At 35.7% G+C, this 18,979-nt stretch overlaps 1 protein-coding gene across 11 annotated transcripts in view; it reads right to left on the reverse strand.

The window, feature by feature from the left end:
• LOC134798191 (potassium/sodium hyperpolarization-activated cyclic nucleotide-gated channel 2) overlaps positions 1 to 18,979 on the reverse strand; it is a 287,708-nt gene that overhangs the window by 73,576 nt on the left and 195,153 nt on the right. The window contains exon 1 of one of the 11 annotated variants that reach the window (XM_063770550.1): positions 17,091 to 17,236. The exons of 9 other annotated variants lie outside the window; for them this stretch is intronic. Coding sequence is in view for 1 of the 2 variants with exons in the window: in XM_063770545.1 (XP_063626615.1) it covers positions 10,281 to 10,380 (100 nt within the window). In the remaining variant the exon portion in view is untranslated. Of the gene's footprint in view, positions 1 to 10,280; positions 10,568 to 17,090; positions 17,237 to 18,979 lie in introns of those variants that run through there. One more of the 11 variants, XM_063770545.1, reaches the window with a different exon arrangement.

Consider the following 18,979-nt stretch of genomic DNA (forward strand, 5'->3'; position numbering starts at 1 on the left):
AATAATAGCACAATTAACGCTTGGTGATTGGGTTAATTTTTGAATAAATAGGAACATTGATGCAAAATGTAAATACTAGCCCCCTTATTCATAAACGTCTAAGTTGACAAGCCGATAATAATCGTTTGTCCTTTTCCGACGTATTGGTATGATGGAAAGGGACAAACGATTATTATCGGCTTGTCAACTTTAGTAGACGTTTATGAATAAGGGGGTATAGACTGTAAGCTTTACGCCGATGCTTGCTTAGCACCTATTCTCGAGATATTATCAGATTATTTACTTCCGGTAATATTGAAGGTAGAAAATGTTTTCCTTTAATCGATAATACCTATATTGCAAGGAAAAAAATCCCATCCGTATTAGATTAGGTATAGCACATTATTCTATAATTTGTACATTTTCCTTTTTATGATCGGTAGGCACTTAGGCAATTAAATGTAGACAGTTTTATTTATGATTGTGTGTAATTGACAAGCGGTTGTCCTTATCGCCGGTAGGTAATATCCTAATGCTTCTGGAAACGCAACTTCAGGTTATTTTATCCCATTGCTTTACTAGGGGCAGAGATATATATAACTCCGTATAAGATAAATAAAGTCTAAGAAAAAAACGTGCCTCGGACGGCCAAGGAAAAGTCATTCTCGATGGCGCCATTACCTTTGGCCTATTCTCGGCTAGATGGCGTTAGCGACACCGTTTGGTATTTAACAATTTTAACACATATCAGTGAAAGAACATGGGTCAGTATGGAACAATAAAAATTAAGAATCATTTATCCGTAAACATATTTTGATTATTTTATATATTTTCAATTTTATTTTAAGTTTTAATCGTGTGTCGATAGATGGCAGTAAATGTACCGTGACTACAAAATTGACAATGACAGGACCCCTCTATACTATCTATTCTTTTTGCTAGGGGTACCCCTTTTGGCGCGCCGCTATACAATATTAGTAAAAATATTTTTTAAACTATTTTTGATTAAGTACATTTGATTACTTGCCTCATTAAGTACCTAGCTTACTTAAGTCATTAAGGGTCTAGGTGTAGGCTAAGAATTGGGTGGCCTTCAGTATGAAAGCATAATTGTATTGAACGCCGAAACCAATCAAATACTGTAACTAAAGACAATACTTTTTTCAAAACTCATAGATTAAAATATGCAGTTCTCTGGTAGCTCGTGATCGTTACCGGCGCGAGGTTTACATCGAGTTAACCAGAGGTGGAGTGACGGGTCAGGCTCCGAAAATTAACTCTGTGCTTGTCCAATGAATGCCAATTTGAATCTGACAACATATTCTCGTTTTCAATATTTCTTTTTGTTTTTTATTAATATGTATATCGCCGTACAAGGCTATATGCTCGCGTTTGGTGAATTTGAAATATTTATGTATGCTTATGAAAATATTATTATTTTATTATAATCTACCAGAAGCATTAGGAAATAAGTTTTTCTAGTTAGATTGGCCGCAGTACGAGAGAGGACGGTATTTTATTAGCCAATACGCTCTGTTTGACTTGAAATATTAAGATTTACCGGAACCCTTGCAAAATACCCAGGCAGGTAGACATTACTTGTAGAACTATCCTTTACGTTTCTTTGATAAAATACTGTATGTTTCTTATCATAAGGTTGCTTTTGATTCAACCAAATAGAGTAAGATAGAACAAGGAGGGGGTAAGTCGGCTTCCCTTGGGCTACGCCTGGTCCGGACATGTTAATCTTATTTGTTTGTTTTGACTTTTGACCTCTTATTTTGACCAGGTTTCACTTGAGTTGGGTTGGCTTCTTCTCAAACTGTCGGGCCTCTGATATGATATAGGCAATAATGTGGCCCTGTCTAGAAATTTATTCATTTTATTATTTATTTTATTATGTGTGTCAGTTCTTATTTATGTATTAACATGATAGTCATTTCATTCTTCATTCATCGTTCTTGCCGTTTTCATAATTTTATTTCTCTTTGGCAGGGGATCTTATAACTAATAACTCTAATAAGTATGTTCCTAATTACAAACGAATTAAATAATTCCACTAGTCATCACAAAGTACTCGAAACATCACACAAATTACAAAGTTAACCGGAAAACCAGATGGGAACTAGATGGGCCAGACCATTCATTTTGCGACGTGAGTAATTCGAACTTTTCTTTCCTGACCGTACATAGTCAACTTAGTCAGCGATCGAACATTTGCAATTCGGGACATTTGCTATCTGGCCGGAGAGTGCTATTTCAATCGCTTGCAGGGTAGGCGAGTCAGATACTACTGCTAACCAGCATCAATTTGCTCTCGAATTCTGCATAGTTGTTAAGTACTGCAGGCCCTGGTTCACCTTAGCGTCGATTCGCCTGTGCTGTTTAAGCAAAGGGAATATAAGGCGGTTGCACGGGTACCCGTCTAAGTTGGTGCCACCTGATCAATAGTTTCTTGTTTCCAAACTTATCGCCTTTGTATGCTGATCTAATGCGGTACTATTGCGGTATTTACACCTAAATCAAGAGCATAACAACACAAGCCTGGAACCTAGTTACCTACAACAATGTCTTTATTATTAACATGAACACAGATATGTTTATCTGTTTAGATAACTAAAAGATTTATTACAGAGTACAAATAACAACAATAACATTTTGATACTTCTATTTCTAATGTTAGGTTGGATATCTACTTCGTAATTTAGTAACATACATCATACGTTATATCATTTTTAAACTTATAAAAAAATATTTATTTTATCTTTGCCAGCATGTTTTTGTGATAAAAGTAGGTTTAAATAAATATTTGGGGAACATTAACTTTAATCTTGTAGGATAAGTCTTTTCCAGCCTGTTTTACGAGTAGCTATAGATTTTATGAAGTAAACATTGAAAAAATAATGTTTTAGTAAATGATACCTATCTAGATGTGGCTGTTTAACAAAAGGCTTAATAATACCGTGAAATGAGACATATATGTACGTATTAGCGCCACTTGCACCATCCCACTAGCCCGGGGTTAAGCGGTTAACCCAGTGTCAAGTTGTACTGGTAACCATGGTAACTCTAGGTTTACCCGGTTAACCCTGGGTTAGTGGGATGGTGCAAGTGGCGCAGAGTATTATTGTGATAGTAATTTGTCTCTGTATCTTACCATGTCGCTGGCGACTAGTAACTGTGTCCTAATTGTTCGGTGGAATGAACCAAAAAAGTCGCTTTAGCAGGAGAGTCAGGTAAACATCCCGTACTAAATCATGATAACGACATAAGTCCCGAGCAATTCATCATACCTTGTACATTGCTCGCGGAACTTTACTTTCGCATTTTGGGCATAAGTAAAACAAGCACATATTATTTTATACAGGCAATGGCTTGTAAATGTCGGGCCATGCTAAATGTAGGATTCTGTAGTTACAAGCGACAGGGAGCACTTAGTACGTCTTTTTACTAAGAAGGAAATACTTTTATACGTATATACCCGATGCAAAATGCAGCTTTCTAGCACTTATAGTTCAGTAAGTTAAGCCACGGGTGGATGGACAGTCATATAGATAGGTTCCTAATTCACTACGGGACCCTAAATATAGCTCTATTCTCTTAATATTTTTCCGACCACTAATCCGAAAAGTTTCACAACTTATCAGAAAACAAATTGATAAAAACAAATACATTTCACAATTTTGGATATATCAAATACGTGTTCCCGCGGATTTGCGATATCATCCCAGCTTTGAGATTTGAAACTTGCAAGTCATCTCAACTTCTTTCGTAGTTTTTTCAGGTGATAGTGATGTCCGACCTTTACTGAAGAATGGGCTACCCTTAAACCCTTATTTGTCAACACGTAAACTTTATTTAACTTAAACAAATACCCGAAACCCCACTTAGGGTTCCTGAATGTTGTTTTAGTTTCTGTAATTACTACAGTACCTGAAATTTACAATAAATTGAGCAAAACTACAAAACATAAAAAAAAACAGGATTCGGTATGTTTAAATAATTATTTTTCAAGATTTTTTGATGTAGGTAATTTCAATTTAAAAATAATTTCCTAGGTATTATTGGCAGAACTAGGTACTTATGAAATGTCGCTTTGAAAGATTTTACATAAGTACTTAACATATTCATGGCTTAAAATTGGTAATTTCGAAGATAAATAATCGCATGTTTTGCTGAGAGATAATTTTCATTCCTTTTAATGATACCAAGACTGCCAAGTCAAACTAGTGCAAAGTCATTATAAAACAGGATTTCAATACAGTTAACTATCAAGCTTTTGTGTCGTTAGCTTTTATGACGGCTTGGTAATACGATACTAAATAAGTAAGAAAAGTTAAAACAGGTAGGTACCTATTTCGCTCTAGGTTATTTAATAAATTTAGAGCAGGACATTCACTTTAATTAAATACATAGTTACATAGGTACTAGGGGATAATCGTACCACACAATAATTTGAAATCTAGCAAATTGTTGCAGACTCTTTGTAGCGCAGCGTCAGTTTTTCTTATTCTTCTATTAAAAATTGCCATTCCCTTACTTCGGGTGATGGATAGTGGCTTCGGTGGCTACTAGGAAACCTTTTTCAAATTTAATTTCCAAAATATCAATCCTAGAAGAAAAATTGTGAGGACCAAACTTGTAGAGAATCAAATTTCCTACAGTTTTTGTCCTCACGGATTTACTGTAAAATCAAAAATGGCCGAGTTATTCAAGAAAAACCGTTTTTCGAATATACACAGGAGCCTGATTCAGTCTACTTTTTGAATTTACACTCCCAGTGACTCCCCCGAGGGACATACGAAAAAAAAATTCCAAGAACTGATTATTCACGGGTAGGGTCGGTTTTTTGGATATAATGACTGGACTATCAGAGATTTTATACCGGTATATACTTTTTGACGGATATTTTTCAATAGAGTGTCTTTTGTTTTGCGTACATACACAATAGTATGTGAAATATGAGAATCTCTTTGTTTCTGTTCAATATATTGACTAAAAGAACATTCATGATGAACCTTAAGTCAAATGTAGTTGTATTTGAACAGCGAATTTAAGTTTAAAAATTCTGCCGTGCTCTCAGTTTTGGGTGTGTTGGCGGTGTCATTATGTTGCAAATCTTCTGACAGTCGTGGAGAATTCTGAGTGATAGGTTTCGTTCCGTGCCGCGGTGTTGACGCCATTCGCCGTCCGACTTATTGTTCGCGCTTTACGCTTAATACGTACGAGTAAAGCTCATTGTGCTGGGCCTTGATCTGGCTGGCAATGTCTTTTTACGTGCGAGACCAGATAAGTTTCGATCTGAGTACCTCATAAATAATTAATTATGGAAATAGCATCACATTATAACTGGGAATTTTCACTTTAACTCGTGCTTTAAAGCTCGACTTAGGTATTTGCGTTATGTGGTGAAGAAAAAAATTGCAATTATAAAATATTCCCCAAGTGTTTTTCTTTCACCACAAAACTATCATAACACTCTTTACATTTCTCAAATCAGATAGGTATCCGTAATTAATTCTCTATTTGTTAGATATTATCTGATTATGTAACTAGCTGAACTACTATAAGCGTATTTAGTTTAGGTCAGAATCTCAAGTACCTTTATTCGTTTACAAATCTATATATAACTAGTTAGTAAAGCTGCGAACGGACAGGCGTGTGAACAGACGTGTTCTTTGAAAGGGGCACGAGGCCGCAACCGTGAAAACATTTATTATAAATAATAAAATATTACTTAATTTATGATTAAACAACACCTTTTTGTTATCATAGTTAAATAAGACGTGCCGCATCTCCTCATTATCCTGGATAATTTTCTATTATTTAGAAACTAACAGAGATTCCTCTTAGGGATAAGTTCGCCCTTGTACTATATTTATGTTCTAATATCTGATGTATCTGTATTCCTCTCTTCTGTACAATAAAGTGTTACTTATTACTTACTCACTTTCTGCAGTTGATGAAGTCAAGGTCAATATACCAGTGGGAATATTCGTACTTCCAATTCGCAATTAATTACGTACCTAAATATTCATCGTCGCAGCGTAAATTTTTCTTATTTGTCTATTAAAAATTGCCATTCCCTATACCACACTTCGGTTGATGGATAGTGGCTTCGGTGGCTACTAGGAAAGCTCTCAAATGGACACAAATTATTCGATTTGACGTTGAATTTTGACTAATAATTTGCAGTCAGAGATTTTATATCGGTATATATTTTTTGACGAATATTTTTCAATAGAAATGAGGTATCTAGTATATAATAGATAGACACAGAACACGATTTCCATGGGATTGCGTATTCAAAATCATTTGAGCGCACTTGGGCACAGGATCCACATCTTCAAGAAAAAAAAATATTCGGCGCGATAGCTTAGGCTTATGTCCGGATAGTCGCACATGACGGATATTTCACATGAAGCGATTGTGAGAGCGTTCCCAAGAGAAAAAAAAAGGTTTTGCCTAATTGCAAATACATAGATAGGAACAGACACTGAAAAGAGTATAGGTAAATGGTTTTGTTTACTTGTAAAATGACTTTCTATATTATTTGTAGTTGGTAATTAAAATTGTAATTACAGGGTGAATAATTAACATGTTCAACTGAATACATTCCCTAGCAGTTTTGCAAAAGAAGTATTAACGTTTATTGCTTTGATCTCCCGCTCGTAATGTACAAGTTAATAATATTTTTAATAGATACTGTACTCTTTTACGTTACGTCTTTGACGCCACTACACACAATCATGTGAATTAAAAACTTTTATGCAGGTTTATTATATCTACACGTACATAGCTGTTAAAATTCTTACATAAAATCCACATCAGCTTTCGTGAAGCAACTTATAGGTAATACTAACCTGACTCTATAGGACTAATAGGTAATAAAACTCGTGCTGTTCATGCATCTTGTTATTTGTCAGATAACAATAACCATTCCAATACGTGCGGTCTTCGAGCAACACGGAAGGGAGGAGGTATTCGCACTATTTCCCCTCTGCCTAGGTACAAGATCAACTGATCTAGCGCGGGTAATACAACTAGTTGCGCTCGGATTTTACACGGAGGTCGGGGACATCAAATTTACAAAAAGAAGGTGTTACATTTCACATGTAATATTTTTTTTCCATTTCATACGTTTAATTACATTTAAACACAATTATTATATTTTAGTCTCATGTAATTGTTGGATTTATCGATTTTGCTTGCCCAGTACAAATTGCGGATCGGTCGAGCAACAAATCCGACTTCTCATCTCTCAGAATACAATAAAATTCTTCGACGAAAATGTGTTAGTGTGCGTGTTCTGACACTTGTGACTCGTCCGTACACAAAAAGAGATCGAGGTTTGCAAGATTTGTCTTTGACGTTTGTCATTTTCTATGTATTTGTGTCGTCATTACAGATTGGATTTTGTATGTAAGTGTGTGAGAAGTGCGACTGTGTGCACCTTACCCCCTGCAAAAATTGGCAGAAAGATTTGTACGGTAAGATATCGCTTGGGCCCCTCCCTTCCGACGTGTCGGAAGCCGGTGTTGCTCGAAGCGTGCGGTAGTACCTACGTTAATGGATCTACAGTGCATATTACAGAGTACACCCGATCCCATCCTATAGAGTTAGGGCGATTGTGCACTACAATGAATTTTACTGTCCGGCAGTTCGAGTTTTCATGGTCCGACATGGCACGCCATTAAATGTATATAGTAGCTTGTGCACTAAACGTAATTTTATCGTCCGACATTTTACTTTTCCCCATTCCGGACAGTTTTTTTCAACATTCAGGACAGTGCACAATCGCCCTAAGGGCCGCCCGGCCAAGAATAATACTAATTCCAGACGCAGTGCACAAGCATAAACACGTTTTTCATAGCTGTCATCTCGGACCGGAAAAAAACTGTCCGGAATGGCGAAAAGTAAAATGTCGGACGGTAAAATTACGTCTAGCGCACAAGCTACTATATACATTTAATGGCGTGCCATATCGGACCGTAAAATCTCGGACTGCCGGACAGTAAAATTCATTGTAGTGCACAATCGCCCTTAGGGTATGATGTTCAAGTACTAACAAATAATAGGTTCTTATGAATACTGTAGATGTTTTTCTGTGAATGTGTTCGCCACTAGGAAAATTGCAACTTTCAATATACCTATACGGAACAATATTTGAATTGCAAAATGTGCAACATTTTGCCTTCAAGTGTTGCTGCATTTCAATATTAGATAAGGACAGACATACAAATAGATCCACTACAAATAGAGATGGAAGAGTAAAGATACAGATTATTAAATAAATTGCAATACTATACAATGATGGTTCTTGAATGAACATAAATAAATACTCCATAGTAATAGTATTTTACTCACTAATATCGTCAGATGACAACCAAAAGTCTACGAAAAAAGAATTAAACAAAACTCTACCTTATTCCGGTACTTATATGGTTTACTATGGCTATTAACTTGTGGTGGTAATTAGTGAGTTTTAGTTGTCACATTTGTCACCTGCCGATATCATAATACAAGAATTTGATTATTTCTAACAGACACGAAAGAAATATAAAAGCTCCAAGTGAAAACTTTATAGTAAAAGTTTTCCAGGAGTTATATCAAAAGTTACAAAAATAAGGTTTCATTATCAACGAAAAGCTAGTAATTTGTTATTGTAATGTGCCAAGTTGGACGCGTATTTTGTTGTCGTTATAAATAAAAGAATACAAGTGTGTGTCTTTTAAGAACACAAGGATACTTGTGTTCTTAAAAGAATACAAGTTTTAACGAAATTTTACAGATTATACAAAACTTTTAGCTGCAAACTTGTGAAATATTTTTGGCTAATATTGAGTAAGTACCAGTAAATTTGAAAGTAGCATAACATATTAAATGTTTTATGTGTGCAAGAAGAATGAGTTATCTGTGACTCATGTATCACTTCTCTTCATGTATCAGCTTAATACGATACAGACTTTATTTGAGAATACATTATATTTGTCGAGGAGTCAGAATAATCATTCTATAGTTTGTTCTATAAGGTATTTTGTCAATGTAAATAAACAAAACCATGTGACTCTGTCATTCAGCCTATGAGATAATACCAATACCATGACATATTAAATGTCGGTATCATTGGCAAAATAAGAGTCAAGTGGTTTTGTTAGTCTTTTGGAGTAGGTAGGTTAAAGGAAAATAGTATTGTTAATTTATTATCAACTTTAGCATTTTGATATTTCACACAGAACAAACTGTCATGCATTTTGGCGAAAAAATATGTGTAATATTATGTTGCTCTCTATTCTTTATTGAGTAAATAAATGAAAGAAAAACTCAAAGGTTAAGATGAATTATGGCATAGATATAGATATATGACACGAGTGTGGGATACTTATGAGTCATAAATTCATAATATATTGTGTAATAACAGCATTAAAGAACGGACCGCCAATGCCACTAGCAACTGATCCCACTTTTTCTTACAAAACGATAAGGGAGACAGATTAAGCGAAAACATGCGTGTTTTTGCAGCTTGGAAACACATGTGGCCGGGTCGGTATACGAATACGACAGTCATTTGTTTTTGCTACGGCTGAGGTAGGTAGAGACTGAGAAACGGTTTTGTAAGACGGCCTAACCTACACTATGGCACTAGCATACTTTTGATTTTTTACTTATCCATCCACAAGACTTGAGTTATGTGATAAAGATGGCACAGTAGCCAAAACACATACAGTGACATACACATATACATATGGTTACATATTTAGTGCCAAAAATCGTATAGAATTATAAAATATCAAATAATTATGGGGCAAAATACAAGGTCGAAACGTAAATAATTTATTTGCTAGTTGGACCGGTAGTCTATGTTATATATACCTACCTAAATGTAAGCCAACTTGACCACAAAATATGATGACAGCCGATTTGAGTCAAATAGCGTCATTAAATCTCTTAATTGTTCATTTAAAAATAAACAATCTACAAACCTAATATTGGTTTTGTTTATGTTATAACTAATTTTACCGTCCTGTAAGTAATGTAAGTATATTGTGTAAAATATACAAATACAACTGTAAGGCTTGTAAATTTTTCCAAATTCCAGTCAAATAATGTAGGTATTTGTTAAGTAAACATGTACGTATAATCTATAATCTTACCTGAATAATAATTTGGCAATAATTTGTACGCACACATTACTTTGCATAATTTATTCCATGTGGAAAATTACACACAGAATAACAGAGCACCTGAACCACACCGTAACATTGTTTTTTTAAAACGGGTACTTAAACTAATTAACTTACTTGGTGAGTACTTCGCGCTGGTTGTTACACATTTCTTTCCCGCGAGATTTAAGCGTTTACTGAGCGATACCGACACTCTTAAACTTTTCAAGTACACCATGGTCGCGTCATTGATTTTGGAATCTCGCGTCCGAGTCGGTAGGCAAACAACTATCGATCGACAGGCACGACATGCTTGTCTCAGATGGAAACTAATACTGAGCGGTAATTATTACCTGTCTTAATTTTATAGTCAATCAGCAATATGCAATAACTAAGAAAACGTTAGTGGACAAACACGTGCCACAGATTTATTCGTAAACTCAATTAGCGTTGTCGATATGCCATAACGCCACTACTTAGTTTATTCTCGAATACGTTAATGGAATATGCAGATTTTTATTACAATCGTATTAATATGGACTTAAGTAGGATGACGACTGCAGGAGCAGTACTGTTGCAACTTTGACGCAGGCGCTGTAGGTATCTGTAAATTTCCTAGATAAGATGGGTGACGTTCGCTGCCGCATTACTGAAGTCTCATTCAATCTCAATTCAAATTGACGGATACAGCGACGTTGTTGATGCCGCAGCAGGTATGCGGCTGTAGTTGCCATCCGAATGTCACCTTTAGGCCGGAGCCCCACTGCTGCGCACGCTACATCCACGGCCCACGTTTTAATACAAACCGTGGGCAAGCCCACGAAATTTTGTATAGGAACGTGGGTCGTGTACATAGCGTGCGCAGCAGTGGGGCTCCGGCCTTAATAACATAATATAACGTTGAATCAGCCATCTTATTCTATCAAGTAAATTGACAGTGACAATGCTCGCGTCAAAGAAGCAGCAGTAAAACCGCAATAGTTACGCGCTGCAGTCGTCATCCGAATGTCACCTTTAAATGCACGCCTTTGCTCGCCAGAATACGTGAAAGCGAAAGCAGGATTTAAATTTAAACGACTTTAAAATTGAATTGTTAGTTAGGTACTTACTTTAGGAATTCATATCAGTCGCTATTCTAACTAATTAAGTAGATCAACGCGTTCCAGTGACAACAATTTCTATTCGAACTTGATTAAAAGTCAATCTGAATATCAAAGCGTACTCTCACACATTTATCTTCCAGCTTGTACAAACTATAGCGCATACAATCAGATTGACACCAAACTAATCTCAGTAGGTACTTCACTAGGTATTGCAATTTAGAATAACTGGACCCAAAGTTCGTTATCGTACTACGTATCTTACAAAATAATTCAGGCAGAGGCTATTTCCGTGAATGCTTGAAATATTAAGAAGTACCTACAGTAATCGTAAAAGTAGTTCCTCAGAAGAACACGCTTCAAATCATCTATATCGTTTAGCACTTCGTTCGCGTATTTTGTAGCTGACTGTATCCACATTAGATATTATAGCAAATTATAATTACGATTGTATATAAAAATAGCAAACCGTTTCAAATTCGATCATCATCCATAATGATAGGTATTAGTTACCGGGAACCATTCACGATGCAAAATCAGAGGATGTTTGTCATTTTACTATTAGCGTAACCGCGTACCACTCATTATCAGATTCGGTCAAATGAATATCGCGCGTGGCCAGCGTATGCTCGAAATAAATTGAATTGGACCTAGGTTGCGTCTGAAAAAAGGCAATTTGTGTGTCCGCAACGCATTCGCAGGTTTCGGTTGGCCAATTTAATTTGAATTGTCAATGACAAATTTTCACTGAAAACTATATTGTGCCTAGCAAGTACATACTTAACCAAAATAATTGACATAAGTAAGAAGTAGCCGTAAAAAGTGATTCTGATTAAAGTTAATAGCCATAATATTGGTATGAAATATATTTTTAGGTTTTAGAATGGCGGCTAATAGATAGCTATATGAAAATACCCAATTTTTTTCTTAAATTGTAATTTTGTTACATTTTGCATTTTCTTGCCCGCTTTTACATCTTTAATCTTGAAAATATGTTATAAAAAGGCAATAACAATAGGTAAGTGCTAATATGCTGGAATACCGCCAATTTTTATGTTGTTTCATCGATTGTAGGATTTCAAAATCTATTTATTTTCATTGTCAGCGATACGATAGTGATCATGATCAATATAAAATGTTCGGTTGCGTCGTAAGATCGTAGTAAACGCAATTTTTAGATTTCGACCATTCATGTTTATTATTTACAGAAAAGATATATTTTTGTGTTTAGATTGTGTGACACGTAGGGATTTCTGGCTCGCTTATATTTGTAAGAAGAAAATAACAAAAATGCATGGAATCGGGTCAGACGGCGGAGTAAAATATCACGGTGTTATTTTGGTAAACTGTTGCATAGTGATGGTGACGGATAATAAAAAGAATTATGCGATTTAGTGTAAAATTAAACGTGCAACGGTTTTAGTCGTTTTTTTTTGCCAAACATGTATTTAGTTAAAATATTAGGCAACGCATTCCACACGAGATGTTTCAGCTAGTCGATTAATCCTCAAACTTTTAAATTTGGCAAGGGTCCTAGCAACAGAGATCGGATATCTAAACGTGAAAAGAATTCATATTGACAGTAAATAGTATTGATGACAGTAAATTCAATTACGAATAAGTAAATGAAAAGTTATTAGACAATGTAAATTGACACGACACGAACAGTACGAACACTAATCATATTTCCAGTGTCAAACTTTATCAGTCCGTTCGCAAACGTCAGGCATGCCGGCTGTCGATGGATTATCAGCGTTTCAGCAGTAGTTTACAACATTGTGTGGTCCCGTATCGACGTTGATGTGCCACATGTAAATACGCCTGTTGCTTCGTGCGAGTAAATTGTTTGTTTGAACGTTGCCATTTCATTTAGTGTGTACGGTCAGTTCGGATATGACACTTTACTAACTAACTAACTATGTTGGCTCAGCGATCCAATGAGAATCTTGGCCTCCGAAACGAGAGCATGTCACCTGTCCCGATCCTGCGCAACTTCGTGCCAGTTACTGAAGTGAAGATGTAGCAGATCCGCCGTCACACTGTCTTCCCAGCGATACCTGGGCCTGCCACTGGACGGCCTTAATGACACTTTACGCTTTTACCATATCAGATCTTCTCGACGACCCATATACATTTTTATACTCTTATATTTGAATTAAAGTATTTTCTAATTCACAAGTTCCCAGTACACTTATTAAATCTTGCTTAAATATTAACTAATATCAGAGTTCATTAGGGCAAAGTCAGTTTATCTCACTGTAATAACACAGTGTCAAAAGTAACATTGGTCCGACAGCCTTTGACGTGTACCGAGCTACTAACAGTGCGATGACAGCGATGTCTGTAGCTCGGGTGCGTGCGAACCCCCCCTCCCCTCGACTCCTCGTGAAACGACTGTATAAACTGTGGTAATAACAAGCTTAGTTATTCTTTAATTTATCTATACCGTACTTCGTAGAGTCCATAAGTTCCATCTCTCACAAGATGGTTTGAGCTAAGTATAGTCCCCACGCTAGCCCAATGCGGATTAGGAGCATCACACATAAATTTAAATTATTTCGCAAACGCCAGCAGGTTTTCTCATGATGTTTTCCTTTACCGAAGCGAATCTAGTGAATATCGAATGAATTTCGTACATAAGTTTCGCCTGTTTCGAGAAACTCGTTGATACGAGCGATGTGGTAAATATTTTTCTTCGAACGTATCCAATGCGCCATATCATTACCATTATCAAGGCAGGTAATTACACCAGTAACTAATTCAGGGCCTGTAATGTAAGTATTCACCAATACCGATAGTCATTCAATTAGCTGTGTTTTGAAAAATTTAACCTTCTTGAACCCTCAAACTGCAGTACAATTAGGGTACCATGTGTTCCTATAATTTAATTGTAACAACTAGTAGTACCATGGTTCGCAATAAATGATTTCAAAAATACACTTCTGTTTGATTTCTATACAGTACTTATGCTTGCGAGTGCAACCAACACGATATCAATCTATTCTTAACACGCCAAAAGCACATTCATGGCGCGGAGTTCCCAAATTTGACAAAACGTTAATAATTTTTATGATACGTTTTTTTTGAGTCAAGCTCTTTATATTTCTAGTTTTAAAAGTGACTAGTCTTTTCTAAAAGTTACTCAAAGACTCGATTCAATTATACAGGAGACGTGAGCAGGACTAACACTGCGCATTTTGTAAATTATAAGCAACTGTTTCGTATCATATACGAGTACATCGGTAACTCGTGGCATTTAGGTAGCACTTAAAAGATTAGTTTAATTAATTCCTTTTTTTAGTGGTTTCTTTTTCTCGACTCGTATAGGAAGAACATTGTCACATAACTAGTCTGTTAGAAACTGTCAAGTGCGACGACGAGTTACCGATGTGTGCTCATCACTAATCTTTTAAGTGCTACCTAAATGCCACGAGTTACCGATGTGTACGTATCAGTATTAGTGAGATTAACGTTAATTTTCTAGTCGTGTTGAAAAAAAAAATAATAAATTTATTTACGACATGCATGGTCGCCCTAAAATTAGAATACTAAACTACCGATATTCTGTGTCAATTTGAATGTCATCACTGTCATCACGGTCTGGTTACTTTTGAAAACTCGTATCTCACTCAAGTTTGACAGTTTATTTTCTTCGTAATCAAAATGCTGTCATTACAGTTAAAGAGTTTTATGTTTATTAATTGGGTCTTGTAGGGTAACCATGATTGTAGAGAATTAAATTTGCCAACAATTTTAACTTCTCTGGAAAGGACTTGAGTCCCTACAAGACTAAAATTTATAGGAACTCCTGCTTTGACTGAATAGACAGGGTCTTAAAAGGCCAAGTGCGAGTCGGACTCGCGTTCTAAGGGTTCCGTACATTAAGTCCGACTCACGCTTGACTGCACATTTCTAATAGGTTTTCCTGTCATCTATAGCTAAAGAACTATTTTGTGTATTTTTTTCAAAATTTTAGACGCAGTAGTTTTGGAGATAAGGGGGGGGGGGGGAATGGTCGGACAGACAGACAGACGCACCAGTGATCCTATAAGGGTTCCGTTTTTTCCCCTTTCAGGTACGGAACCCTAAAAACTGAGTCATGTCTTACAGACGCAGGCTTAGACTATAGTATTTAGGTACACGAAGTTCTTAGCTGATTTAATCCTGGCAAACACAAGTATTGGTTACATCTAATTGACATTGTAGTGTTATTAGTTCAGTCACGTGTTGGCCGACGTACGACGATTAATTCATATTTATCGAACAAATTAACCATACAACTCTGTGAGCGACATTGACATTACTCGCTATATCTGATTACGTAATTTGACATAGTAATAGTTGACATGCGATTATAGACGTTTGTTATCAAGTTCGTGGAATTCTATTTTGCTAAATTGTAAACAGCATTTTACTTACTTTAAAAAATATGTTTTTCTCATTATTTTCTATACTTTTACTTATGAAAAAAGTAAAAAATTATAAAAGATTAAAATTATGTTGCTACCCTTAATTACCTTCAGTTAATACTAAAAACTAAATTGTTTATACTTAGCACAACGGCATGGTTAGCTAAACAACGAAATTAGTGATACAAATATATAATTTATTGACTGTTGAATTCTGATCTAAAAATATAATAACACACATAGGTATAAGATTAGTCTATAAATAAGTGGGTAGATACCTACATAATGTGTCCACGCATATTGCTTAAGAAAAACTTTAGGTAAATAGAATAAGAAACATTACGCGTTTGCAAAATGAATATTTATGGTTTTAGGAAGGTGAAAATCAGGAGAGAAAGTTTCAATTATTATAATGTAAAATGTAAACACCTAGATAATAACTAACCTTAGTTATGCTAATTTTCCCAAAACCTAAGAAAGGATTTTTTTTTGTAATAAGAGATCTTTGAACATTTTTAATAAGAATCAATCGTACCTCATATAAATATGCAGTTTTAACTGTCCGGTGACAATTTAGTCATTAACGTATCCCGATAACATCCGTTGACTTATTTAAGTTTTTCAACTCATGTTCCGATAGGGGATTACAGATATTCATTATAGGCGAATGTTTTTCACTTCGATCTAATACCTATTTTGGCAAATTCATATTATTTAATTTTTCATTCAAACAGAAGTAAACGTTTTGAAGAATTTAAAGTAACTTATTTGCGCCAGAAAGTCACGGCTAATTCTTTCACGCGCATAACAATAATACTGTTAAAATCTCGACAATTGTCATCTGCCGGCTTCATTTGAATACTCTCTTGTATTTATTTATATTTTTCGTAAAGAACATAATACTTTGACGTCACTTTTGCATAATTTAAAGGCCGCGTAGACACTTCTAGAACCATTTCCCCATTAAATAGTTACCTCGCAAGAGTTTGTAGTTTGTTTTGGCAGTGCACTCGTATCATTGGCCCTACTTGGCAACGATGGAATGAGTACTACCAACTTAACCCAGTTTGCGCTTAGTAAGCTCTTATTATCACGCGTTAGTAGACAATTATCACTAATCCTAAACACAACATCTTGTCGTTAATAACTCACATGCGATAACGTAATACCAATTTATGAATATTATCTAATATCTAACGCTGATTAGTATATTATTTTTAACCATGTTAGAAAAATAATTAAAAGGTTAAAATATATTAAAGGAATCTACCATGTATTTATAATCAGCCCTACTTGTTAATTTAAGTAACCCTATCGCTACTTCTGATCTAATTATTTTCATACCAAAGTGATTGTTAGACCCATCAGATGACGAGCAATAAAGCTCTTCAAACATTGAAAACAACACTAAATCGACACTGAATAAATTAACTACGAACGTGAAGATGTTCTGTTTCCATTTTGTAGATTATGCACTAGTTGTCACTGCACTAGAGTTTGGGTTTGGCGGGTTTTCGCGCGGCGAGCTTGAGCTTAGTCAGTGTAAGCGGTGGGGCGGCTCGCGACATGTCATTACTCGCGGCTGGGCGGCGGAGGACTGCACGAGTGCACGCTAGGCGCCGAAGAGCTGCGCAGCGTTCGCCAACATCATGCTAGATTTTCAGACTGGGATTTTTTCTACAGGAGCACAGAATAAATAATAGTAAGTACTGCCGTACAGAAAGAAAACTTTCTACAAAAACGACGTTTGACAGCGGTTCAGGGTCGAATCATGCTGTCCCTTTCTAATATATGGCACTATCCCTTTCGGCTATTTAGGGTTGTCAAAATTCAAGCCATGACCTTATCTATGGTCGAGCACGCAAAGGGTCGTAAAGTTGCTCGTAGCAATGTTGAGCCGAGCGGAGCCGAGTTTGGCCGAAGTCAGGAGTTTCGCACCCCTGACAGGAGCTTCGTACCCCTGACAGGAGCTCACTGAGCTGGTGGAAATCTCTTTTTCCTCCTCGATTATTACTCATACTCATTCTTTATTGGTAATAGGTAATTACATGTCAGCTTACATAAGTAGTACAAATATTACTCACGCAACTCCGTATAAAGATTGACTTGCTGATCTGCCGAGGCTCATGTGGTGATATTAATATAAGTATGTTTTATTGTTATATTTCTTGGATACTATCCGGAATTTTTTGGATAATTTTATTCAAATTTGTGCATTAAACTTAACCTGACATGAATTTTCACTGTGAAACTGTAACGTCCTTTGATAATACTTAAAGGTTATCGTCATTACATTTAATGTACTTATTTGCATTACAAGTAATTTATATTCAGACTGATAACTAGACTGATCTCTGTAGTCAATGGTAATTCCATTATTATGTTGTGTTACGGTATGCCTAATTAACGTCTTCATACCTACATGCAGTAATCATTATTGACCTTTTAAATAAATATTATGTACCTGTTTTATTTTGACATTAGTGATGGATTTTGGTAGGTATTTGTAATAAATATTTTTCGAGGTGAGGATTGCGACTTGAAATTGAGTCGTTCCCTTCCGTGTCTGCGTCGCTAACAACTTGATGGGAAGTTCCTGTTGCCCAAATTTACCTTCTTTACGAACACTTGACTCAAATTACGTCCCTAAACTCAACGAAATTATATTTCCGTCTCCGACAACTGCAATTGAATCAGAAAATATTACATTGTTGCTAGAGCTGGACTGTGGGTTGTGAAGACACAATTTGTTCTTAGATCAGGGGTCCAAAAATTTTTTGCGTCGACTCTCTCATGAGGCCACGATGGTAATGATTTAATGATAAATTATATTCATATTCGCTAAATAAATTCACTCCAAAAATTCTTTACCTTCTTTCTTTGCTAGCAGAATGAAAGATTCTTAGTATATTCGATCGTCTTTATGTATTTATGTATATAGTTATGCATCATATGTATTATTTCCTATTTTTTGCTGTTAAGTCTTAACCCTCTGTCACTCAAGAACATCAATTTTAATTTTTCAAGCAAATTTGGATAGAACTAGTTGAAATAAAAAACTTAATTTCTCATTTTTTTATTTTTTTTTTATTTCGCGACAAAAATCAAAAAAAAGGGAGCGTTGCTCGTAGGCAACATTGAGTAACAAGCATATCAAAAATATTCAAAATCCTGTCCTTTGCTCATCTACACAAAGCTGCTTCTCCAAGGTGATTTGTTTGTATGAAGGTATCAACAACCGGACGAAATTTAAAGATTCTATCGTGACTTGGATCGCTTCTGGGAACTGCTTTGCTATTGTCATTGAAATGCAGCAACTGTCTTATTT

The sequence above is a fragment of the Cydia splendana genome, chromosome 16 (assembly GCF_910591565.1).
Source record: "Cydia splendana chromosome 16, ilCydSple1.2, whole genome shotgun sequence".
NCBI classification, from domain to species: Eukaryota; Metazoa; Arthropoda; class Insecta; order Lepidoptera; family Tortricidae; genus Cydia; species Cydia splendana.